Below are 25,437 nucleotides of genomic sequence, written 5' to 3'. Positions count from 1 at the left end.
AAAAGGTGAGAATGTATACAAAACAGACATTCCCTGTTTGTGCTAGTCGCAGTACACGAAATTTTCAAATATGATAGTCGGCAGCTCTATGGCGAAGAGCGTACCTAGTGCTCTAACAAAATGTGGGTTCGCTTGAATCATCTTATTTTTTCCTCAAATTTTCATTTAATGTATTTTCTCGGCAAGTTTGTCGGTGGGTGGTTTGCTGAAGTATTTTATAGGCCTCCTAGAGCAAAAGGGACGCGAATTCTGGATCACCCCTTTTTTCGCCAATATCTCGGAAATAATATAGCTAGCGCAATTGGGCCAACGGCATTCAACTCGTGGGAGGATTAGCAATTTGTTTAGAACACCGAAAATATTCTAAAATCATTTTTGACGGTTTCTGCATTTTCTCTGCTCCTGGGCCTCCTACAGACAAAAGGCTCCCAGCCCAGATAGTCACGTACTTCGTGATAATGCCTTACCAACAGGCGCGTTCACCATCGTAGCTAATACGCCACTGCTACAAAATTTTGGCGTTGACGCCGCTCCGAAGCGATATCAATCTCTCCTATAATCTTTGGTAGGAGACCGAGGACGAAGGATAATTCAGTAATTGGTTGTTATCAATGTATTGAATTGAAAAGCACTTTCTACTTTGCTTACTCTTAAAGTGCTGATCATCCGTAAGAAATTGATGATTCATTAATTATTTAGAGAAAATACGTATAGTTTTCAAAAAGAGGATTGTTTTACCATTGCATCACCTGTGTTCAAATTAACGTTCTTAATCTTCAGATTGAAGACCGTTTTTATAATATTTCAATATGGAAAGCCTATGGTCGGCAGTGCGAAGTTTAGGTTGTAAAATCTTTGGAAAATGTTTGAATACTCTGATATTCGGCTATAGAACTACCCGAGTGGAAATTTAACTCAGGTCCGGATCAAGTCCTAATCAGGTCAGACCTTATGTGTAACCAGGTACTGATCCGAGGACTGGATCAGAACTTGATCAGGGATGTAACGCCTTCACTCGGTCCGGACCTGATCAAGCCGATCTGATCCGAACTTGATCAATATGACCTAATCTGAATTTGATCAGGCCCAACTGATCAGAATTTGATGCGGCTAGATAGCTGGAACTTGACCAGAAATTAGTCCGGTAAAACAGATCCGGATTTGATCAGGTCAAACGAATCAGCTCCTAATGAATTGAGATCCTATCCTATCCGGTCTCAATTTGATTATTTAATCAAATCAGATAGGGTATTTAGTTAGGTGGTAAACAGTCTAAATTCAATAAATACAGACGTATACGTGTGAAAAATAAATGATGTAATCGTTTTTAAATTTTAAATCACAAAGTATATAGATATTGAGACAAGGCCTTTCTTTTTAGATAAATGTCGATAAATATTAATTAATAAATGCTCACGAATTGTTAATAATTGGCTGAAGGCCTACACCTGGCGCGGCCTGGGTCAGGGGCTGCCAGGGCTTAAGGATTCGATAGCTAAAACGTCGAATCAATAATTGAATCGATTAAACCATTTATTTGGGCGCCAGTTGGTTTAACGGAAACCAACAACGATCGACAATACTCAGAGCGTGGAAGTTGGAAGACCCTTAGAATTAAAGAAAATAGACAGAGAGAGAGAAAGGAAAATCAAAGGCAACAATATTAATAATCATTTTACTCACTAAATATGTTGACAGTATCCTGTCCGCTTAATTAACAAAGTCCTCGGGGATCGACTCTTTCCACACAAATACAAAATATAACGAATAACGTAAATTAGGTTACAATCACAAAATTATGATGCGAATATTATCGCTGCTGGGCGAAGAGTGCCCGGTGGGCCTCAAGCAACTTGTTGCCCCCCTTCGCATGCGCTGGGCTAGCCAAAATGTGTCCCTTGACGCATGCGCACCAAACATCGACCGCATTGTCGCTATAATCCATTAAATTACAATATTCCACGTTTTAGAATTTTAATAAGATTCCCGAGAACAGGGAAAAGTTTACAGACGCGAAGGGAAAACAATATCTCCTGTCTCAATATGAAATTTACTCGGTTACAATGGAATTCCAATTTCATCTCTAACGTCCTTTGGTCTCTTCTTCGAAGATTTATAATTATTGACTGCCGTGCTCAATGCGTCGTTCAGTTCCCCTTCTTTCAATTCCGGCAAACGTTTGATGATGGTCTCTGCTGTTAGTTGCTCTACACCTGGAAGAATAAATTTATGAACTAAAGCAATGGTATATTGAACAAAAAATGTTCTCTTCGAAAATGCACGTTTTGCAATAAGATAAAACTTACCTTTAATGCATTTCCATAATTCCCATTCGACGATGAGTCGTTTGTCTCCGCTCCTCTTAAGAGGAGTATGTTTGTGAAAAATATCTATCTAATAGGATTTTGCCAATACTGATTTGCAACTTTGCTTTTACATCAATTTGACGACTTATGCCATTACACTATAAAAAAAAATTATGATGCATAAAAACGATTATTTTCTTTAGTGAACATATGTAAAAAAAATAATAAAAATAGTTCTATATAAGACTTACGATACACGCTCGGAAATGAGGATCCCTCGCCAACTTGTTCTCAAATTCTTCAAATTCGGCTAACGTCGTGCAGTGATGATCCTCAAGATCTACTAGCGTATTACCTGCTGCAGCAATTATATTTTGTGTTTCTTGATTTAACCTCTCTTTAATGTTGTCGACAGCTTGTAATAGTTTAAGCACTTGTGACTATATTGGTCCAATAGCTAACTTTATGTCTCGAAATTCTTTCCTCACATCATTGTGAAAAACATTTTCACTGCCTAATTTTTGCTTCGATGGTGTAGTGGTCACCAAGGAAAATGTTCGAAATTTTTTTTGAATTTTATCAGTAGGCTCTTGAGTATCTTTTTCCAGGTTTAATGAACGTTGTCCAATTTTTCCTCGACTTAAATAACCTTGCTGACTTGGAGAGTGAGACTCCGATTCACTATCTACGACTTGAGGAGGATTTCCGTGTTTAGAAACCACTTTGAGGGGCGAAGAATCTCCGATCCTTTGAATGTCTTTGGTTGAGTCTGCGAGTAGAGAAAATTGATTAATAAAATATCTTCGCTGCGGAAAAAAATGTTTTGACAAGTACATACATCTTGACTTGCATCAAGAAATGTATGAGTCACAAATTAGTACGAAGAAAATATCGGATATAGGGGGAAAACAATTCGCTGTGGCCATTTGTAATGATCTGAATGACGATGATAAGAGATTTATGAAAAAAAAATCATTTTTTAAGCTAAACCTAGATTAGTTTTTTATATTTTTTCATACCCATTGTGTTTTTTTGCAATCGGTTCTTCTGACCAAAAGGCGAGAGAGATCTGGAGCGACGTGAATTGCACATGATTCTTCTTGGAGCTCGACGTTTTCGTTTCTCAATTTCTGGTGAACCTACAAACAAAACAATGTCATTCAAATAGCACTTCCTAATGTGGAACAATAATTAATTAAATTTGTATTCAATTCAAAGATCTTACTTCTCTCATGTTCACTATCAGTCAGTGATCCAGTACTCTGGCAGGCCTCTTCAAATAACTCAGCAACTTTATCATCTGAAATGACTTTCTTCGTAATCAATCGTTTCCTTAAGGCTTCAATCTGAGTGTCTCTGTACACGTCATCTTCCGAGGTAAATTCATAGGGATGGTGTCTCAATTCCTTCAAACGAGTCTCAGCTTCTTCATATGAATCTTCAAAAATAATTCAAAAAATTAGGGGTTGGATTAAAGGCAGATACAAAATAGATTCATGTCTGAAGTTGTTCTTACTTGCTCCTCCTCTAATCGTCACAGGATATTTTTTCCAGGTTTTAGGCGCAGGATCACGATTTTTTAATAATGAGATTGCGAGCTTTCTCTCGTTGTAGGTACAACCAGAATGAAATTGACAATAAAATTTTTTTTCTTATTGTCGAATGAAAGCCACTGATCCAGGCAAATTTCAAAAACTCCATCCTAGTCGTCCTCGTGAAAGTGGATAAGGTAGAACAAATAGTCCTTTTCGTGAAAATTCGCCATCTACCTTATCAGTAATAAAATAATAAAAATAAGAAAAAATTGAAAACAAACTTGATTGAATAATTCCAATTTTATGCGTGGAGGAAATGAAAAATCTTGAGGTCTCAAAAAAATTAACACGGTTTTTTTTAGCAAATTATAATCATACGGTGGTATGTCTTTTTGCTTTACATTTATCATTAAAAAACACTGATTTCACGACAAGATAACAACATAATGTTTAATGGAAAGGTCTATTATCTACGGTAGAGCCTGCAAAATACGAGTTTACCTCCCACGACAGGCAAATATTCGTTATTATGATCGTTTCATTTAGGGAATAAACATAAATGACAACTGAACTTACCGTTTTGGATTAGGATTAGGCACTGGATTAGGCTTTTCCTTAAATGATTTATGCCAAAAATTCACTAATAAACTGTTACAATACGAAATCACCCTTAAACCGGCACCCACGATGCTTGCACCACGAAGAGTGATGGGTCAGACTTTGCTGTATGGTGGGGCGGGAAGGGGGCAGACCCAAGTATTTCAGCTATGCGTCATCTTTCTTCGTGCACATAGAAACATTCTTATTGTAAACGTCACCCGGGAATACGGAAGCACTTGAGCCGTTTATGGCCCAAACAACCCAACACGTGGACAACCCAAAGGACAAAAGGGCCTTGTCTTTGGGTCAGACCTTTCATCCGGGACGAGCGGAGGGCAGGGACGTGCTCGAAAGTCTTGAGGAAAACACATGGGATTTCAACCCAGTAGTCTTTTGATGAGTTTTTTTCTAAATATGTATATACGCTAAATTGGAATGAAGATTGCGACATTCAATTCCATATTGAAAGTACTTTATTTCATATACTCTGCTATTATTATTTAAAATCTATATTCTATTCGAAAAACGTCACACATTTATAAATAACTATTGAATTATGGACAGGCATTTTCTAAGTAGAATTATATTCAACTGCGGAATAATGTTATATAGAGCCAAGCTGAAAAAGGCAGGATATAAATAAAGGTATATGACATATGACACAGCACATATTATACATAATATATATCTATGCTACTATTAAAAATATTCATTATTAAAAAAATATGATCGAATTGGATTTATTGAATTAGGAATCAAGTAATGCCATGACATAAATTTCTTCTTCTTGAGTATTTATATCTAGGATGATCATTTCATGAAGAATGTCCTCCACACTATAATTAATTTCTCGTCTTCTTTTTCGCGATACACAAAATTTATTCAGGGAACTTTAATTGCACGGATACTTGAATAGTGGTTTCGTGATCTGCAGAGATTGTCCAACTAGCCGAAGATGTCCTTCATTAGATGGAAGGTACATTTTCTCAATTTCGATTATTTCACCAGTTTTTGATAAAAACCAGTTGTCTGGACTTTTCGTAGTCAGAATAATGTGTTGAAATAATTTTTTTTTGACGGTTATATTGCCTAACAAATCCGGATGCAGTTGACGAAGGATTTTAAGGACAGGTGATAGCTCTGGTTTCGCAATATTGGCGAAAAACTGCTCCTGTGTTCGCCTGCGAACCTGGGCCAGTGGACGATATCCACTCCTCATCATATTTTTTATTTTCCCCAAGGCACTCTCAAAAGCGAAAGCATCTATTTCAGTGAGAGGAGACCCCATATGCAGTGCGTCCTCAGCCACATGAAGCAGACCGTGATCGTTCAGCACCAAAGTTGATTTTCCATACAATTGCTCGCATAGTTGTACAAAAATTTTCAAACAAATCTTGGCCTTTGAGTTACGGGAAATGGCCAATTTCCTGCAATTTAAGATTCTACAGGCTACATGAAATAATAAAAAATGTTTGTATTATTGTTCACTTAAACATTTCTTTAAAAGTACAGGTCCAGCATATAACGCAAAAAAAACGAAATTGAGTCGCCTTCCACTTCCCAACTTCTGTCAATGACGCAGTCGATCGTTGAAACTCATGCGGTATTTGACTTTTAATCATTATCAAATAGGAGGACAACATATCTTTTTGAGTAGAACCAAACCTCGGTGCCGTTCCTGCTTTGAGCCAAATGTCAACTAAAAATTTTTTTATGAGTCCTAGCCAAAGTAGATGCATTACATCTATCACAAAATCCTTGACGATGTCAACTGGTGGCTCGATTGCAGTGATAGGCGAAAAGCCATCATGGTGGAGAGGATCTTCTTGATTCCGAAAGCTTTCATCGGTTCTTGCTAGAACTTCTATTGACAGATATACTGTTCGATGTTCCACCCTCATTCCATCAACAGCGCACCATTCACATGCACATTTCGCACCATGATTTTTTACGCACTTGATTACAGAGAGAGCTGGCCTGTCACGAATAAATGTTTTAATGTCAACTTTGAACGGGTGGTCGTCGATTACAATACCATTCCTTCGCAAGATATTGATTTCTCTTACAAATGGCGCTACAAAAGTATGATTATTGTTAGGCTTTCCGATACCACAGTACAACGCGAAGGGAAAAACTTTATATAAATCAGGTCTATAGAAGACTTTTTCCAATATAGGCCAGAATTGTTTATTACTAGATTTATATGGAGATGATCCATCAATATGAATCAATAATGCGATTTCACTGTTAGGATGAAGCTGCACGTTCAGTATTCTTTTTAAATGTTCGCTGATTCCAAAATACACGTACTCATTTTCATCAGTATCATCAATTTTCATAATACTATATTTTGAGCATGTTCGTAAAAACGTTTTAGAACTTTGGCAAATTTGGTAACTTTTTCCGCAAAATTTTTAAAAGACTATCAAGCTGGGTGTGGGCTAGTTTTGACTGCAGTGCCCATTGTCTAAGCTCTTCAATAATATCCATCTTGTTTTCTTCAATAAGTCACTCGGTATCGGTTAATTCTTCATCATCCTCATTAGCACAATGGCTTTCTTCTTCTTCACTCAACGTCGTTTCATCAAAATCACTATTATTACGGTTAACATCGCACGATTGAAAGTTGGGGTCATCCCAACCTAGCCTCATCGATTCTTCTAATTCATAGAATTCATCAGATATATTTAAATTATCATTCCTTTCGGCTAATTGTCCAGATAGTGAACAAGTCTCAACTTCACTAACACTATTTATCTTTACTGATTCTTTTTCGTGCACTTCAGTATTGTGAGATTGATATCCATCGTTTTTTTCCTCTTCTTTCCGATATCGATATCTTTCTACTCGTACTCTCGTCAGTTCCCGAATGCGAACGTCTTTTTGGGGATCTTGGCTCATTTTCACAGATCAATTTATTGTAATTGAGATGACACAATATTCAGACACAATATCAATGATAACTAAAGGCTGGACGTTTAGGATATTTTAACGAGACAGTGTGTTCCGGCGAGAGCGCAAAAAACCGGTGCAGAGGGGGATGCGGGTTAACGGGCGAGGATAATTAAATGCGACACGAGAAGCACCAGTTTGTCACTGCAAAAACTATTTATTTCGCGTCACTTATTATTAAAAACATACAAGATATACAAATATGTGCGTTACACATGACCCGCGAACAACACTTCGTTATAGAACGCGGTAGAGAGATAAATCTGGTGACAGAGAAATGTCGATGGTTACCGGTCACCACGAGAGCACGTTAACAAGTGTCCCTCGGAACGTCCGAGAGAAAAACCTCCGGAAACATCGAATGTTCCAGATCCGAATCGAACGTTCCCGTAGAGTCATCGGAAACGGTGATAAGGACAGCGCGCCAGGAGCGTAGCTACGCACCTAAATGCCAGCGCGGCCGGTCAAGCAGACCTCGCCCAGGAGGTGCTGCCGCCCTTAGCCATATGAGGCTGTCGCCTCAACACAGTGTAACCGACTCACTCCTTCCACAATTGTTCCATCAATCACATCTGGTCCCCGTCAGATGTAACAATGATGGAAACATTGGAGTGGGGGTCAGTCGAGTCTCTATTCTTATTGGCTAGGCGTTTAAATTTCAGGTCAGAATGACCTCATCAGAATTTGATCAGCATTACTTGAAACAGACGGACCTCAGTGAACGATCAGACCAACGTCATCAGAACTTGATCAGAATTCTTGCAGGTGGACAACCCAATTTGATGCCAGGTTGACCTGAACAGAATCTGATCCGAATTATTGCAGGAGGACGGACCTCAGTATAAAATCAGGCCCATCTCATCCGAACTTGATCAAGGCGATTGTAGCTGAACGGACCTCAGGTTCAGATCAAGCTCATCATATCAGAACCCGATCAGAGTAATTCCGATCAGATACAACAAATAAAAAAATCATCAGTTCTTGATCAAGTCTCGTCGGATCAGTTTAACCTCGTCACCACCAGATCAAGTTCTGATCAAACCTCAGGCGCGCCTGACATAATTTCCACTCGGGTAGAAAAGCATTTTTGCAGAGCAAAAGGCAGTATATCTCAATATTAGCCTTCAGTGGAGCTGCCAACTTGTATTTGGCTAGTTAGGACCCAGTGAAATGTAAGCTAACGGATATCACTCCCGCGAAAATTTCCTTTCTCACACGTGTAAGGTAATCTATACGTGAACAATAAACTTCTCTTGCAGCGTAATATAATACCGTTAAATGGATTGAGATGTGGGGGTTAGCAGGTAGTGAACTAATAACGCCAGAATGTGAGAGATATATTTATTATATTTACCTACACTTCGGGAAAGTTCGCCTTAAGTATGGCTTCTCCTCTTGATGCTCTTTCCGATCCGGAAGGGTGTTGTGTATCCAAGTGAAGGCTGTTGAGCGAGTGTGTCGAGTTTTGCGAATGTGCGAAATTTATAGGAGAGAGTAGGAGTGTGATTGGTTGGAATTTGGTAGAGGGGATGCTTAGGAATCCCTGGTCTGGGATTGGCACGGCACCGTATTCTGGCAAGCAGGATTTATCGTTCGGACGGTTCTGGGTCTTTCTCCAGATTTTTATGATCGGTTTCTGGGTTTAGTTCTCTGATTTTTATGATAGGTGTTCCGTACCGAAATTTTTGGTATTCGTAGTATGTTTTATTCTAATTTGGTTAACAAATATTAAGTGATTAAAAATTTTAGTTTATTTCTTCTTTTTCTTTTTTTTTATTTTTATTAGTGTCTTTAATTTTATTTGAATCCGAAACGAGAAATAATATCTCAGCAATAGTTGAATTTTAACTTAACCATCCATAACCCCAACTTGACATTTTGATATTTTTACTCATTGTTTTAGCCGGCCAGAATGTAACGGTTGAATAAGACGTGAAAGACCCATAAACCATCCACAATAGCCTCACTGTTCCAAATTTTAGCTGCAGTCATTGTTTCCTCAATTATTTCATTCCAAAATCTCAAATTCACAAGAAAGAAATAAAACAAAACGGGTCAACCATAACCATCCAGACGAAAAGACATGGCCCTTATTGTGCCTGTTTTCCCAAATATTAGAAACAAGCGTCTTACCCATTCTTTTGCTTCGAACTCGGACACATCTCACTTAACTCCCATTTCAATTTGATGCACCAATGGGATCCACAATTCATAAGACCAACCCATATACTTAGAGACACAAATTCAAAGGAAAAGGGCACTCAAGTTAGTCCACGCGTAACCTTCAAGGACATAAGTCCTCCACCTCTTAATCAACCGAATCAACAGATGTAGAAGAGTTTGAATAAAATATTAAGCCTTGTTTAATTAACAAATCGTGAGTGAACCTTGACAAAAAAACCCAATCATTAAATTGAATCACTCAGGTGAATAGGTAGCCTGGGAAGCCACGTGGCAACAATAGGGATGGCGCCGGTCGGGTAGGTGGTTAGCCTAAGAGGGTTTGGATTAGGAGTTGACATTTTTGGGGGATTTCCCATGGGAGTGATAGGGTGTAGTGGTGACACGGTCACCACAGAGACAATTATTTCCATATAATTATTTGAAAGCTTGGAAATTATAAGTGGATTTCTCAATAGTATATACTTCAATGGACCAAAATTAACGAATTTCTAGGTTCAAATGCCACCACCACAGGGTGTACACAATGTCTCCCCTGCACAAATACATTACACCCAGCAATTGCAGTATCAGAATGGACCGATGCCGGAGCAACTTCATTATACGGTCCAGCCACCTCAACAACCATTTGAAATTCATCCTCCAGGCTCTCCAGAGCAGCAAAAAGGTCACGGTGTAAAGAGAAGATTCAATGACGTTGACGGTCCGCAGGTATTTATTAATTTTACATCAATAATCTAATAGAATGAACCCTCACTCCAGAATGTCAGTTTTCTTTTTGTTAATACTCTAGGAGCCTCCACCGTATCACAATGGACCACTGCCAATTCATCGACACGGAAATGGGTAAGTCTCGAATCAAACAGAAAGCTACAGAGATGGAAATATTCATTACATAACTGATAAAAGTACAATTATAATACAGAGCACCTAATTAATGGAGGAAACGTTCTTGGAGAAGAGTAATGTAAAGATGACGCTGCAAAGGAGAGGATTAACTATTCCGCTCTATTTATGAAAATAAGCACAATTAACTTGACGTTATCTCAATTTTTTTTACCATTATTTTATCACTTAAATTTGTGTTTTTTTCCATTAAGGCAGATTTCTCAAATTTTCATTTACAGATAAAATACCATTTCTTTTATTTATTTGCATTTTCACATGGTGGAGATAAGGGCCATGTATTATTTCACTGTAATTGTTGATAATTTCTTGCAGAATTGATTGAAATTATTCATGAATCATCAAATTGTGTAAAGAATTGTCTAGGGGACTTCTGAGTGTTACAAATTAATCATTACATTTTTTTCAATATCTTGATTAATTGTACAGGATAGGGGCTCACTCAGTATGAAACAGCCATGTGCTTATTTATTTATTTTTTCGAATGAATAGAAATTGATGGGGTAGTAGTAACAATCTGACATCCATCATTTATATCACAAAATTTGATTCATCGAATACATTGAATCAGTGGTTTATGAAATACACTGTTAAATGGATTGAAATTTTATAAAACGTTGGTGATTAATTATCAAGAAAGCCACATTGCATTCACTTTAGAAAAAGTAATTTGGGAAATCCCACATTCAGCTGAAAATTCAATGGAAGGCTTAATTTGTCGGACAGGAATTTAACAATTTAACCTTGAGAGATAATATCTAATGTACAGTACAATCTCGGTGATCCGAGATAATGTGGGAAGGGGTACCTCGGATTGACATAACTTAATATTTGGTATACAATGTATTACTAAATGAAATATCACCTGTTACTAATGCGGCTTAAGAAAGTCTCAATGCACCATAAGGTGAATGAACCATAGGAATAAGTCTTGTCAATTTTATCATATTCTGCGGATTCCATCGCTTTATGACTTGATCCCGCATCGCCGGATTTTATCGCGAATTGTTCGAAATTAGATCGATTTCGTCGCCAATCGCCTACGGTCGTTTCTCCAATCTCCTTATTACTTCTAATTTCTTTTCAAAACTCACTAAGATTTTTTCCCTTTTTTGTGACATGGCGATGTCCTTTCATGGATTGTCGAACAAGAACTGTTGTATTTTCGCTCAAAACAAAAGAGGAGTATTCCGTATTATACGAGCCAGGCCAGCGCCTCGGATAATGCAGAGACTCAGATAATCAAGATTGTACTGTATTAGCATACTGAAGGGAAGAATTGACTGTAAGACCCGGATATGAGAAGGGGGGTAATTCAGACAAGATAATGCACAAATTCTGAATTTCAGAGATGCGCGAGACCTGGTACGTCAATTGACAGAAGTCCCATCTAGCAAATGGAGTTCCCGTTCACACCACGAACAAATACACGTGCATGATCGTAGTAATCCTCATTCTAAACATTCTAATTTCGAATTCGAATGTGATGAAGTCTTCAATAAAGATAGGAGATGAAAAATTAAAATCAACAAACCATCCCCGATAGTTATGTTGGATTCCACGATTGAAATAATTCAATTTCTAAAAACTTATTTTATTTTCATAAAAGTATTACAATTTTCAAAAGTGATCGACGGTCACTGAGTACTATGTTCTGGAGAAGTATCTTCTAGAGTAGTCAGGATGGGACTGATGATCTCTGAATGCTACAGACATATCTATATTATTCGCCGAAAATACTCATCTTCTACGGAATGTTCTGCCCTGCACTAGGTTAGGGCAGCTGCATGCAATTAGTCAGGATAACTGCATTTATGAAGTGTATTTAGGAAATTGTAGATGGGATAATTCGAATGAGGATATTTATTAGGGAAATTATATTTAGAGAGTAAGAGCACTTAAGTGTCCCCTTTTTGACTATAGGTAAGAACTGAGGTACTTAGTTTGCTAGATAATAAAAGTTATTTGTTAAGGATCGGTATGTCTTCATATTTAGTTGCAATACCGTTGATTACTTGTATAAATCGTTGAGGCTGTATCCAACAGTTACATCTCGTCTGGGCCTGCTCCCTCCAGCAAAATTTAGAAAATATTCAGCTATTCAAATTTCGTCAAAGAAAGATCTCCAATTTGCATACCTACAGATTGCGATCTAATTATTGATAATCTTGCAATTAGGAGGGTATGATTGATAATGAACGTGAATGCTGGATAGTGAATGAATAATAATTTTAATATTTTACCACAAATCCGTTGCATGATCGTCACGTAGATTGAATGGTGTCTTATATTTCCGGCTGGCTTAAGACTTCAGGGGTGGGTAAGGCTTGACAAAAAATTATGTAATAATACGGGGTCGCTCGAAAAGAAAGGCTCGCTTTCCACGAATGAGCGCAAATAAAAAGCCGTTTGGCCTAGAAAAGTTGAGCAAAAATAGGGGCCCGGGGAGGGGGGTGCTGGCTCACCGATAAGGGGTGGTATTTCATTAATAAGCGATGGGAGCGAAGAAATGCGAGGTACTCACTCGAGTTCTGCAGTGTCCGTGTGTTTCAAATATTGCGAGTACATGTAGGGGGAGTTTTGCGCGATAATTTGCTTCTTTTCTGGTAAGGGGGTCATGCAAAATTTCGTCAAATCATGTGGCATCGTCAGTGTATATATTTTCCGTCTTCGCTTTTGGTAGTATGACCCACTATATCCAACGCTACGTGGTCAAAAGCATCGATTGAAGTATCTCTGACAATCATAGGTGGTTTTGTCCTCATGCACAGTAATTTCTTCTTTTGACAACTAGAACAGGTGCTGATGAAATTTCGAACTTCCGTCTTCATCCCATCCCACTTACATTTTCATTTCAAACCAGCGCGTATTTCAGTTACGCCATTTTTGATGGGTCGGCCCCGGCGTTAATTTCTGGCCTGTCAGCCTCGCAAGGTATATTTATAATATTCAGAGGAACAATCGATAGAATATTGAAGCCCTTGAAAGTCTCGATTATTTGGTCCTTGAAAATGTCCCACGAAGTAGTATAAACACTGGTGGAGGACTTGGAGAAATCGAGACGGTTGCTTTGATTTTTCAGTTAGAGATCCGTCAGTTTCAACAATCTCTTTCAAGGGCGTTACCCCATCCTCAATGACCTTGTAGTATGTAGTCCCTTTCTCGCGTTGTATGATTAATTCTCCAGATTTTGACGAGTCCCCGAGTGGAAATTCCGTTAATTTTGTGACTGGCAACTGATCGTGAAAACCTGACTTCGAATCAGTTCCTGACTAGGGAAACTGGATCAGGGACTGATGTTTTCGGTGACGGTGTTTTCTATCCTGGTAGGATCAGGCGAAAAACATCGTATTGCTACCAGGTGACTACGTCCGAGCCTGATCCAAATCAACTTATCATAGCTTGACCCGGCGTTCAGTATTATGAACTGATGATATTCAGTTCATATTGGGGGCCACTATCCGGATCAGTGTCAGCCCAGTCGCTCGGGACCCCGTTCAGATAAATCGTTCAACACTTGTTGATTTATTATTTTTGGAGTCTACCAGCATTTTTATTTATTGAAAGAATACCTTTACATGTTTTTAAGTCATATTTTTTAGTGTCCATTCAGTCGTCTGCATTTTGTGCACCATCTTCCACAACATTTCCTCCAGCTGCCTCCTCATCTCTGCCATTATTGTCATTGTGGTCCTCGTTGTTATTCTTCCAGGAACGACTATTATTGATGGTACCACCCAAGCCTTGCAACAGTTCTGCATCTTTATACTCTGGAATCTTCTTTTTGCTGGCTTCTTTCTTTAATTCCTCTGGAAATGAATTGAATAAATGATGATCAATCATTATATAAATTAGGGAACAAAGTGGAAATTGTGATTGGAACGGAAAATTACCTTTTATGCAAGACCATATTGGTAAAGTTGTGAATAACAACTTGTCTCCCGTCTTTTGTTGGGCAGTATAGTGCTGGAGAAGTTCTTTTTGTCTTTTGACTGGTCGATGATTTAGACCTTGCAATTTCCATTTCTTTATCAATTTCAGTGTTGCCTTGGTCTAGAAAAGTGAGAAATATAATTTAATGTTTTATCGATACGATTATCAGTATATTAACAGTTTTCTCATTATACCCGTCTTTGTTTTCTCAATTCTTCGACGTTTAGACGATGGTTCAGGTGAAGAGTCTGTGAAAACTGTCTTTTTCTTACTGATCTTCTTACGTTTGACAAATTCTTCGGGTGAAGAATCGGAGACAACTTTCCTTCGTTCCTCACGAAGTTTCGATGACTTTTCAATCTCCATTTCGTTTTCCATTTCCGGTGAGGAATCGGCGACAATTTGCTTGCGTTTTCTTTCTCCGTCAGAACGTTTATTTCTCTGCTTTTTCATGTTTTCTTTATCTCCTGTATCCGAAGACTCATCTATAAATATTATAAATTCATTCGATTCAAACCTCAGCATGGATAAGGACATTACACTCGGAATGAGTAAATTGTTATAAATTTTTTAATTCTGTGAACTGGCCGACTTTCATCGAAATCCTATCATCATCCTTATCATCTAGAGGTCCACCTGCCTGAGAAAAGAGGTCTTTGATCTCATAATGATTGTGATTCGTCTTTCTTAATCTAATCATTTTTTTCAATCCTTCAATTTTTTGTTGACTGTACTCGTGATCTGAGAAGCCGTATGGAAGGTCTTTCAAGTTCTGTAGTCGTTCCAATGCAATATCATATGTGTCTGAAAATGGATAATGGAAAATTACTGAGGAGAAGAAAATCTATATATTTTGGGCAAATATTCGAAATCCAGTATTAACCTGCACCCGCTCTCAGGTCGACCGGATAATATTTCCATCTTTTGGGAGGAGCATTATAGGTTCTCAATAATGATTCTGTCAGCTCGGATTCATCACCAGCGTGAAACAAACTCAAGAATTGTTTTTTCTTCTCGTCATATTTGACCCAGGGATTAGCCGCAATGTCGAAAGTAGCTCCTTCCTCAATAAAATGGACGAGTAGATACTTATAATTTTTGAAAGTAGGATTCGACATTCTGTAATGAACTATTAAAATTATTCGAAATTTCCCTGGAATCGTTCTATTATAATGTTCGATTATAAGTCGATACATGATAGACACGTGTACCGGCCGGTTGCTCGAACGATGCCCAAGCCACACACACTCACTCGAGACGAACCACACTACTGTGATATGATCTAATAAATTTCAATTCGGCAATTTGTGAATCAAAGACAAGAAAATAACTGAAATATTTCCCCAAATAATAAATGAAATATACAAAAATAAATTTATATTAATTGTGATGCAATCAATCTCAAAGTTAAATACGTTTTTCAGAAACGCCACAGAGAGATTTCTCTAACCTCATTGCATGTATGAAGTACTTCTATATTTTACCCTATAATAACTCAATTATATTATATTTTATATCTCACCTGGCACACTGAGTTCACTGAAACCGTCTTGTCATCAAATACGTGTCAATAGGAGAAAAAAAATCAAAGAAAGTGGCGACTGTAATGCGTTCTCGGAACTCACACCACCTCACGCAATGCCTCAGTCGATTCACTTGTTTGTTGTATGGCGACTTTGCAACAAAGTCACTCTCAATTAATTTAGAAAATTATGTGTGTCGAGCTTTGATTATTCGTAGAAACTTTAGGGCTTATTTGCCTACCGAAACGGACGCACAAAACGTACAGACGGCCTAGCTCGAGAGCTATGACTGACTCGACTCGTGTACCGGGCGGCTCAACGCACACACACTGATACAGCACTGAATTTTTTTTATTGTATTGCTACACTTCAATGAAACCACAATCAGGTTATTTCTAGGAATTTTAGGGTTTGTTTGGCCACCGACAGAGACGCAAAAAACGTACAGACTGCCGAGCTCGAGAGCTATGACTAACTCGAGCCGCGTACCGGGCGTCTCACACACACTGATACAGAACTTGATGATTCTATTAAATTGCGACTTTTCACAGAAACCACCATCAATTCATTTAGAAAATAAATAGTGTTTATCATGTTGTGTTTCCAACACTTTATCCTGAGGAAGATCAGTTTTTTTTTCAATTATTTTGCGTATTCTAAGGAATGAATATTGAACAAACAGAAGGTTATCATTAATATTGGATTATATGGCTTATTATTGAGAAGAAATTTCTACTCAATATTATTGGTACAAAAAAGAATCGACGTGGAAAGCCGGAGAGTTAATATATACATAAACAGTTACTCCATAGGGAGAAAGAACTGAGACTTTTTTGTCGACAGATGACGATATTCTTTTAGAGTACAGACGTCACTTCCTCATGCCATATTAATGATAAAAGAAAGTAAAGTTCAATTCACCAAATTTTTTTTGATAATTATTTCTTGACCTATTTCCATTAATTAATAATAATGAAATTATCTTCGGGAAAATTTCATTTCAAATTAGAAAAAAAATCAAACTTAATGACCTCGCGCAGCTCGAAGTAAGAAAGTCGCACCCATCCCAACCAGGAACGCATTCCAACATTCTGCTCAGTAGCTGAGTGGGGTTGTTGGATCAAAATAGGATCATAAATGGCTGCCCAGTGTAGGAGAAGAAATTATCTGACTGAGCACAGAATACGGGAAGGCGGAGTTTATCCTGATCAAAAACACGTCTGTATGCTCTGCTCAGTAACTGATTGCTACACTTGGATCAAGCTCCTATGAAAAATGGCATTCAAGTTCCCGATAGGGAGAAGTCTAGTGAAAACTGATCAGAAATAATTCAGCCTCACCTGTTCAGTTACTGATCATGATAAATGGATCCAAACCTTATCAACATTGACATACATGTTTCTGACGGGAAGAAACCTAGCTTGCTCTGATCAGGAATGGTTCCAAATTATCTGATTATTTACTGACCAGGGTGAATGGATCAGAATACCATCCTAATTGCGTAAGGCATCCATATTAAGGTCGAGTTCAATTTGACCTGATCAATTTAAGATCAGCACGTAGTAAGGCCCACGTTACTAGGAAGTGCCTTATCATTTTTTGATCAGTCCCTTAACGGTATTGCACTAATAGGGCCATCCGTACTCGTAGCGGATCCTAGCCTGATAGTTGATCAGGGTTGCCCTACTGAATTTCCACTCGGGTCGGTGTTGGAAATGAGTTATTAGAAATAACAATTTTGTAAGTAATTTAAACTATTTGCTTTCTTCATTATTTGACTCAAATAATTGTGCTCGGAAGACACATCCGCCTGTACCGATTCTTTAGAGGAACAGACCACATCTACAAAGGAAAACAACACCCTGGACCTTTTAGGCAAATGCTCTCAGAGAGTCCTATTCATTCCATTTTATCTACATACTCAAGATCAAACCTAAACATAAAAGCTCACACTTCTCAGAATTGAAACCCATAAAAAAAGTTTTTCAATTTAAATATGAACACTCAGAAGAGAATAAGATTGATTTTTGTTCTCTATTTTTATTTATTTTCACATGTATACCCTCTCGGGTTGTTACATTTTGTTCCCTTCCCCTGCAGTGCCATGGGACCGACTTTTTTCCCCAAATGTACTGCATTTGCACAGGAGTAGAGGGAAACCATGGAAAACCTCTACCGTACAGTCGGCCGATAGTGCAGGGTCCCAGTGTACCCTTCCGTCACACTGACTAGAAGGGTACACTGGGTCTCCACACCCGTGCCTTCCGTGCAGTAATTTTTGAGCGAGCAAACGGTGTTCCTAAGCGGTCACCCATCCAAGTAGTATCCCAGTGAAACGCTGCTTAGCCTGGATGATCGCCGGAGCAACACCGCACTCGCCCAACCATTACAGTCGGTGATTTTTGTTCTCTATTTATTTCATAAAAAATCCAACAGTCGGGTACGAAATTCTTCAATTTTCTGTCCTTCCGTAGTCATCGTGCTCCTGTATCGCTGGGTTCTCCAATGAGAAGAAAAAAGCAGAAAACTGATCCTGATCGAAAAATTATGCGTTATCACTCAGTTCAGTTGTCGGCAGTCTCGAAGACTCCTCGCGGGAATAGAAGAATCCGTGTAATTCAGATTCGGGTAATTGACACTGGAAAAAATGGTGAGGCAGATGTCTCAGCGGTGCGATGACAAAAAATTTGGGTGCAGAAGATTTTTGCCTCTCAGACGAGGCGTCAAATGAGGGGTTCGAATAGAACTATGTAAACTTCCAATGTACCATTTAGCCTTTGGCGACGGGTTGGCCGCTCGTGGACTTCGGGGGTCAAAACACTTGATGCCACATTCCTTGTCACTTGTTTGGATCACCGTGATAAAGCGAGATAAAGATCATCCCCTTTCTAAATAATGATGGGAAATCTCTGTAGTCTGTCGCCAGGTGGTCAAACGATCCCCATCGCAGGATCTACAGTTGAAGACACTGATCTGAAAGCCCTGGGAATAAATTTAATGCAACCCAAGTTTAAAAAGGTTAAATACCACTCAGAACTGATAAAAACTTGGTCGAAGAGGACCAAGGAAGGGCTACCTGAGAGAAATAAGAAAGAGATTCTTGAGCTGTATGATCGGTCAGGTGAATTTCTCGTGGAGGCCCCGAAAATTACTTTAGAGGTTATTCTAATGCTTTCAGACATTCCAAGAAAGAGGTATCAGCATTTTGAGAATACCCAAAACTGTGTGCGTACAGCACTAGTGTGGTGACTATGTCGCCACTACACCCTGGCCCCAATCCTGTCTAGACTTCCTAGACAAAATTCCAAAAAAAACACTTAGCCTAATTACCTACCCGACCGACGCCATCCCTACCATATAAATCCGGGGAACACCCCAGAACTGTCCCAGCAAAAAAACCCAACCTTCCTGTGCACTTAGCCGGCATCACGACGTCACGTGTCGAGAATACGATGCCGAGCCAATCACAGTCGAGATCCCTAGCATCCCCTCTCCTGTTTCCCAACATTCGCACACCCACACTTTCCGCACACTTTTCCACACTCCACAGTCGTTTCCCAACCTACCTCGGATACACTTACTCCCCTATCTACCTTGGACACATTCAACTCTCTGTATCCTGTAGGAGTTAAATAAAATATTAGACCATCATCCCGGCGTGCATCTTCTTCAATCATCTGCTCAACCCCACACTAGCTTCCTTGGGAGCTGCGGTATCATTTATGGTAGACCCTCCAGAGGAGAGCCTCGACGAAGGTCGTTTCACTGATTTAATTAGTCACACAGGAGATATCTTCACAGAGAAATGTTGAAACTACAGTAGAAGGAATGCCTTCAAAAGAGTGGTTATATGGAGATAACCTCAAAAAGAAAGTAAAAGACACAAGAGAACTTGAAAAAGCAAGCGCAGAAATAAAGGACAAATTACAGCAGAACAATTAGATCTATCAATGAACATATGGACTAAGCGCCAGCCCAACGAGGCACATGTGCTCTTCTGACCAGGGGAGGCAAATCCATCCACCCCCGTCGTAATTTTATTCTTTTTATTGTGGCTCAATCTTCATTACATTGATCTTTGCATTCCGTATCTGATGACGCCCTATTTGTTCTTTACCTAAGTCTTTTCCGTCAGCCCCCGAATTTCGACCGCTTCTCCAATCGCAGACGTGGATCGAAATACATCACATTACAACTTTCAACTCTTTTACGGAGCAGCCAGTCCCACAGGGCCTGGGCCAGTGTCCAGCCATTCTCGGTCGACCAATCCTCGACCTGAACGTCTCTAGGGTTCGTCGAAGTCGTGCGAAGCCCTCCGATCCAAAAAGGATTGACTAAAGTAGAGGCTCAGTTCTGGCAGTCTAACCCTTTTAATTGCCGGACTAAATAGAGCCGCCTATGCGAGAAAAACCAGCTGAATTTTACAGTTTTATAAGGATTCGGGAAAATGTTTTTTGAGATAGAGTTCTCCCACAATGCAAAATACTAAAGCGCCACAAAGGGCGGGCCACTATATCAGCTCTGGGACTTCTCGCCAGTGCAACAAGAGCCGATATAGCGGCCTACGACACTCAAAGGGTTAAGTGACCCCAGCGGCATTGTAGTACCTCACCCCAGAAAAGGCAGGGCGCCACACGCAATGCTGGGCTGTCTGCCCGTCAGCCGACTCAACAATTCCTCAGTAGTAGGCCAGCTGTCAAAGGGACTATTGGATGATCAAACTATCTTACCTGTAAGTGACGTTCGATTCTAATTATATAAAGTCCTCCCCCGAGTACATTACAACTGTAGTATACCTTCGATCGGCAAGGCAGCACACGCGACTTTAGAGTTGAACAGAAAGAGAACACGAGAGGTCACCTCCACCTCTCCCAATCCTCGCGCGGAGACTCCAATTTTAGGGCTTCAGCATACACAATTTATAGGGGAGGGAAAAGTAAAAAATCTTTTTGTCCTCTGGGTGGGGCTAATGTACTCGAGCGAGGACTTCATATAATTAGGATCGAACGTCACTTAGAGGTAAGTTAGTTTGATCATCCAATTATATTTCGTCCTCGCTCTCCTATAATACAACTGTAGTTGTTTAGAGATTTGAAAATAATAAATTCACTCTTTGGTTCGTTCGTTTTTTTTTTATTCCAGTACCGATAAAGAAAAGTTTGAAGTATCTGGATTAATAAGCCTTTGGTAAAAACGGGCAACCGTTTGAGAGCCTACAGACCAACCTGCAGTTCTGCCAATGGTATCAAAATCCACACCCTTTTCGGCAGCTCTTGACGTAGAAGAATGCTGTGTGGAATGAGCAGGAAAAGTTGTGGCATCGATTCCACTTAAAAACAAGCATTTCTTCACCCATCTACTAATAGTATGAGCAGTTACTGCCTCAAGGCTTTTTATATGAGATGAATCATAGTTGTTTAATTAATGATATTCCGTTGGATGGTTGGGCGGGATGGGATGGTGGGTTTGGAAGTTTGGGGAGATAAATTATTGTGCACGTGGTTTAGGTAATTGGCCGGGTTTATTTTTACAACACAAATACACAATAATGCATTCCGAATGTTAAAAACACTTTGTTGTTAATTTATTTAGCGGACTGTATATTGTTCGGATAATTATCCCGATTTTAATTAGTGTTGAAGTTCCGATTAAATTCCGGTTGAATTTCCGTAAGTTGAGTGACGCGTCTGAACCTGTTGATCTGCGATGGTGTACTGACCACCGTAGCGATCCCGAAAACGATCGTTACTTCTCGTTACGGTGGTCAAAGGTGATTGGTTGTGGTCATTCATAATTTGACCGCGAGATTTTGAACATAGTTTTTCCTCTCTTCGTAAAGGACTTGTCTTTTCTAAATATAATCTAATTACTGAATTCACACATAACGATGGTTTTTCGTTAAACTTTGGTAATCGAAAACATGGCTGATTACGTCCTGGGCCTGAAGTTTCTTAAAAAATCAGGGATCCTTATCTCAATACCGTCAGGTGATTCTCTTATGAGATCGATTCTGATTTTTGAGATAGCTTGCGCTCTTTGAGCGGTACTTAAGGCTAAAAGCATTACTGTCTTATATGTCAGATTTCGTAAAGTACATATATCTAATGATTCTAAGAAACGGGGCACAATTGCCACCTCCCATGTAGGAACATTGGGTCTGTATGGTCTCATCTTGTATACCCCCTTTAAAAAACGGCAAAGGATTGCGTTTGCACCAATATTCTTCTGTGACAATAACGAAATTGCACTTCGGCAAGAATTGAGCGTACCATAAGACGCCCCCGCTTTGTATCTCTCATACAAGAATTCTAGGACTACCTTAACAATTATATCTAAACAGTTTCTGTTCTTTCTTCTACAAAACTCATCCCATTGCTTTAGAGCACTACCATATTGTTTTAGTGTAGATTTACTTAATGAAGCTGAGACAAGGCCTTTTTTAGTTAAATAAATGTCGATAAATATTAATTACTGAGTGCTCAATAATTATTATAAATTGGCTGAAGGCCTACACCTGGCGCGGCCTGGGTCAGGGGCTGCCAGGGCTCAAGGATTCGACAACTAAATCGTCGAATTAATAATCGAATCAATTAAACAGTTTATTTGGGCGCCAGTTGGTTTAACGAAAACCAACAACGATCAACAATACTCGGAGCGTGGAAGTTGGAAGACCCTTAGAACCACGGAAAATAGACAGAGAGAAAAAGGAAAACTCAAGGCAAAAATATTAATAATCATTTTACTCACAAAATATGTCGACAGTACCCTGTCCGTTTAATTAACGAAGTCCTCGGAGATCGACTCTTTCCACACATACAGAATATGATGAATAACGCACATTAGAATACAATAACAAAATTATGATGCGAATATTATCGCTGTCGGGCGAAGAGTGCTCGGTGGGCCTCAAGCAACTTGTTGCCGCCCCTCGCATGCGCTGGGCTAGCCAAAATGTGTCCCTTGACGCATGCGCATTAAATGTCGACCACATTGTCGTTATAGTTTAATAAATTATGATATTTTACGTTTTATAATATCGATGAGATCCCCGAGAACAGGGAAAAGTTAACAGACGCGATGGGAGAATAATATCTCCTGTCTCAAACTCCCCCCTTTGACCTTTACGTCGGTGAACAATTCCCTTTTTAATATTCTTGCCTTTTTGAACTAGAATGGTATATTATGCCTTCCTTTGTTAGGACTGAAAAAATGTAATATATGATTTTATTATTCTCTTCTCTCTCTAAAATATGACGAAATGGATGAAATCAGTGACATCTTATTAATTATCCTCTTTATATTTTTCACGGTCAGGATAATTGCCGACAGTTCATCTTACATAAGAGAAATGAAAAATTTATTTTTAATTTTAGAAGAACAAAATACAATTACACGAAACAGTATTAGATGGAATCAACAAAAAATGAAATTGACCTTGAAACAAGTATTATAGTGGTCAATTAGTTTTTTAACAGAATGAAAAGAAAATGAAGAACGATCGACATGAAATTGTCGAGACTTGACTCGTTGAGGTCGTTGACGATTCAGTCGTTCGTTGGTGTTTTGGTATTGGTCTTCTTATACTTAGCTGGGATCAGCACCGTATATCCCTCCCCGTCCTTCAGTTCGGGACGTTCCTTCATGATGTCGTCAAGATGGTGTAGAGCTACAGGAGCTTGGAGCGCCTGTACAGCTAGCCTGCGTCTCTCCTCAGACAAGTCGATGGGCTTGGGCAAGTTTGGGTTAGCCAACGTTGGTGCGCCTACCAGAGCATTTTCCCTGATGAGGAAACGTCGAAGTTTATTCGGGGCATCATGAGGGTTGTTGAATTTATATTTCATTTTTCGTTTCAACATCGACTCAATCTCTGTCGACTCCTCTCCAACCATGACTCGATGCTCAGATGGGATAAGCCATGTCTGCCAGATGGCATAATTTAGTCTCACCCAGTCGACCGTACCTTCCCAACGTATATTGCAGTCCGGGCAATTTGGATCATACGTGCTCTGGTCTTTGGAGCAGCCCCAGCATCGACCCAGAGCGTACTCGTGTTCTGCCCCATGTTTTTTTTTTTTTTTTTTTTTTTTTTTTTTTTTTTTTTTTTTTTTTTTTTTTTTTTTTTTAGGTTGTCGGGAAATCTTCGGAAGATTCTGGCCAAGTTGTTCATGGCCAGATCTGAGATTCTTACTCAGTAAAACCCTAACTCCTCTACTCTCCTCGTCCCCGGGTCCCCGCGGGACCGCCGTCAGGCATTACTTCGCGGGGGGGGGACATCAGCGACGTACCTCGTCGCACCTTCTGCTCCTCCGGATATCAGTCACCCTCGGCGCACCCCCGGTGGCTCCTGCTCCTCCTCCTCTACATTCTCGAGCTCCCTCCTCAGTCGCTCCTCCCTCCTTAGCTCCGTCATGACCCCCGCCGCGAAGTCACTCGCTGCCTCCCAGGCAGCCTTCGAAGCCATCATGGCTTTGACGAAGCCCTCGGGTTCGGTCCGGCCACCTGCCACTCCTTCCCACAGCACACGATCCGTTGCAAATCGCGGGCAGACAAAGAAGACGTGCTCAGCGTCTTCCACTACGCCCGGGCAGGCAGGGCAGTCAGGTGAATCCTCATAGCCAAATCTATGCAGATATCCCCTGAAGCAGCCATGCCCCGACAACAGCTGGGTGAGGTAGTAGTTCACCTCTCCATGCTGTCGACGGACCCAGGCGTAGACCTCAGGGATCAGGCGATACGTCCATCTCCCTTTCGTCGAGGTGGACCATTTCTCCTGCCACTCCTCGAAGCTCTTGTAGGACACCTCCTCCAAATCTGGCGCCTCCTCGCGACCCGACTCGGAAGCTCCCCACGTCAGCTGCACTTCCCTTGCTCCCCTCGACCGGTATAGCGCCACGCGCTGCTGCGCCAATATTTCTATCGGCATCATACCGGCTATGACCACGATGGCGCGCTCCGACACGGTCCGGAAGGCACTGGCCACCCTGAGTGCGCTCAGCCTCTGCCCAGACACCATCCTGCGTCTGACCTCCTTCACCTTCAGGGCCGCGGCCCAGATGGGGATGGCATACGTCAGGACTGACGTGACCACCGATGCCAGCAGCGCTCTCCGCCTCTGCTTCGGGCCCCCAACATTTGGCATGAGTCGTGCCAGTGCCGTCCGCACCTCCGAGGCTTTGGACGCTGCGTACTCCACATGATGCCTGAAGCTGAGTCTTGCATCAATCATCACCCCCAAGTACTTGATGTATGGTTTGGAGGTGATGTGAGCATCCCCAGCTCTCAGCGTGATTCCTTCCAGAACCCTACGCCCGGAGATCAGCACCGCCTCCGTCTTATGCTCCGCCAAGCACAAACCGACTGAGTCCATCGAGATGCTGATCCTTTCAAATGCCCTCTCAAAGGTCAAGCCAATGTCCTCCAGGTGCTTGCCCACGATGACCACCGCAACGTCATCAGCGAAGGCTACCAGTCTCACTCCTGGGGGCAGGTGCCCCATGGGGG

The 25,437-nt window shown here is 40.3% G+C and overlaps 4 protein-coding genes and 1 pseudogene across 9 annotated transcripts in view; 1 reads left to right on the top strand and 4 right to left on the bottom strand.

Annotated features, from left to right (window-relative positions):
- The window catches only part of LOC135169529 (uncharacterized), a 131,044-nt gene that overhangs the window by 59,133 nt on the left and 46,474 nt on the right, over nucleotides 1-25,437 (top strand). For 4 of the 5 annotated variants that reach the window (XM_064134599.1, XM_064134598.1, XM_064134597.1 and 1 more), the window contains exons 6-7: nucleotides 10,070-10,285; nucleotides 10,368-10,420. In XM_064134599.1, coding sequence (XP_063990669.1) covers nucleotides 10,070-10,285; nucleotides 10,368-10,420 — 269 coding nt within the window. Of the gene's footprint in view, nucleotides 1-10,069; nucleotides 10,286-10,367; nucleotides 10,421-11,829; nucleotides 12,751-25,437 lie in introns of those variants that run through there. The other variant, XM_064134601.1, reaches the window with a different exon arrangement.
- LOC135169778 (uncharacterized) lies at nucleotides 718-4,760 on the bottom strand. The gene is made up of 9 exons (XM_064135074.1): nucleotides 4,660-4,760; nucleotides 4,418-4,489; nucleotides 4,316-4,323; nucleotides 3,823-3,957; nucleotides 3,532-3,744; nucleotides 3,326-3,445; nucleotides 2,558-3,075; nucleotides 2,307-2,464; nucleotides 718-2,213 (listed from the first exon to the last, which is right to left on the bottom strand). The coding sequence occupies exons 1-7, from the start codon at nucleotides 4,758-4,760 to the stop codon at nucleotides 2,747-2,749; spliced, it is 978 nt and encodes a 325-aa protein (XP_063991144.1). The 3' UTR covers nucleotides 718-2,213; nucleotides 2,307-2,464; nucleotides 2,558-2,746.
- LOC135169534 (uncharacterized) lies at nucleotides 4,178-9,617 on the bottom strand (annotated as a pseudogene).
- LOC135169541 (uncharacterized) lies at nucleotides 14,178-14,849 on the bottom strand. Its single transcript, XM_064134616.1, has 3 exons — nucleotides 14,608-14,849; nucleotides 14,374-14,533; nucleotides 14,178-14,289 (listed from the first exon to the last, which is right to left on the bottom strand). The coding sequence occupies exons 1-3, from the start codon at nucleotides 14,789-14,791 to the stop codon at nucleotides 14,244-14,246; spliced, it is 390 nt and encodes a 129-aa protein (XP_063990686.1). The 5' UTR covers nucleotides 14,792-14,849; the 3' UTR covers nucleotides 14,178-14,243.
- LOC135169540 (uncharacterized) lies at nucleotides 14,954-16,189 on the bottom strand. Of its 2 annotated transcripts, XM_064134615.1 has the most exons (3): nucleotides 15,936-16,189; nucleotides 15,297-15,542; nucleotides 14,954-15,217 (listed from the first exon to the last, which is right to left on the bottom strand). In XM_064134615.1, the coding sequence occupies exons 2-3, from the start codon at nucleotides 15,529-15,531 to the stop codon at nucleotides 14,973-14,975; spliced, it is 480 nt and encodes a 159-aa protein (XP_063990685.1). In that variant the 5' UTR covers nucleotides 15,532-15,542; nucleotides 15,936-16,189; the 3' UTR covers nucleotides 14,954-14,972. The 2 variants fall into 2 exon arrangements, with proteins under 2 accessions (XP_063990685.1, XP_063990684.1); XM_064134614.1 differs by having other exon boundaries at nucleotides 15,297-15,947.

The sequence above is a fragment of the Diachasmimorpha longicaudata genome, chromosome 15 (genome assembly GCF_034640455.1).
Source record: "Diachasmimorpha longicaudata isolate KC_UGA_2023 chromosome 15, iyDiaLong2, whole genome shotgun sequence".
Lineage (NCBI taxonomy): Eukaryota > Metazoa > Arthropoda > Insecta > Hymenoptera > Braconidae > Diachasmimorpha > Diachasmimorpha longicaudata.
The sequence above is the reverse complement of the archived record's forward strand: the minus strand, read 5'-3'. Positions and strand labels throughout refer to the sequence as shown.

Excerpts from the sequence above, each read along its gene's own strand:
- LOC135169778 (XM_064135074.1), bottom strand. The coding sequence starts at position 4,760 with ATGAAAGGTCTGACCCAAAGACAAGGCCCTTTTGTCCTTTGGGTTGTC. Across the intron at positions 3,745-3,822 it reads GACGATTAGAGGAGGAGCAA|ATTCATATGAAGAAGCTGAG; the intron begins GTAAGAACAACT and ends TTATTTTTGAAG. Across the intron at positions 3,076-3,325 it reads ATTGCAAAAAAACACAATGG|ACTCAACCAAAGACATTCAA; the intron begins GTATGAAAAAAT and ends CTCTACTCGCAG.
- LOC135169541 (XM_064134616.1), bottom strand. The coding sequence starts at position 14,791 with ATGGAAAACGAAATGGAGATTGAAAAGTCATCGAAACTTCGTGAGGAA. Across the intron at positions 14,534-14,607 it reads AATTGAGAAAACAAAGACGG|ACCAAGGCAACACTGAAATT; the intron begins GTATAATGAGAA and ends TCACTTTTCTAG. Across the intron at positions 14,290-14,373 it reads AATATGGTCTTGCATAAAAG|AGGAATTAAAGAAAGAAGCC; the intron begins GTAATTTTCCGT and ends ATTCATTTCCAG.
- LOC135169540 (XM_064134614.1), bottom strand. The coding sequence starts at position 15,609 with ATGTATCGACTTATAATCGAACATTATAATAGAACGATTCCAGGGAAA. Across the intron at positions 15,218-15,296 it reads CGACCTGAGAGCGGGTGCAG|ACACATATGATATTGCATTG; the intron begins GTTAATACTGGA and ends ATCCATTTTCAG.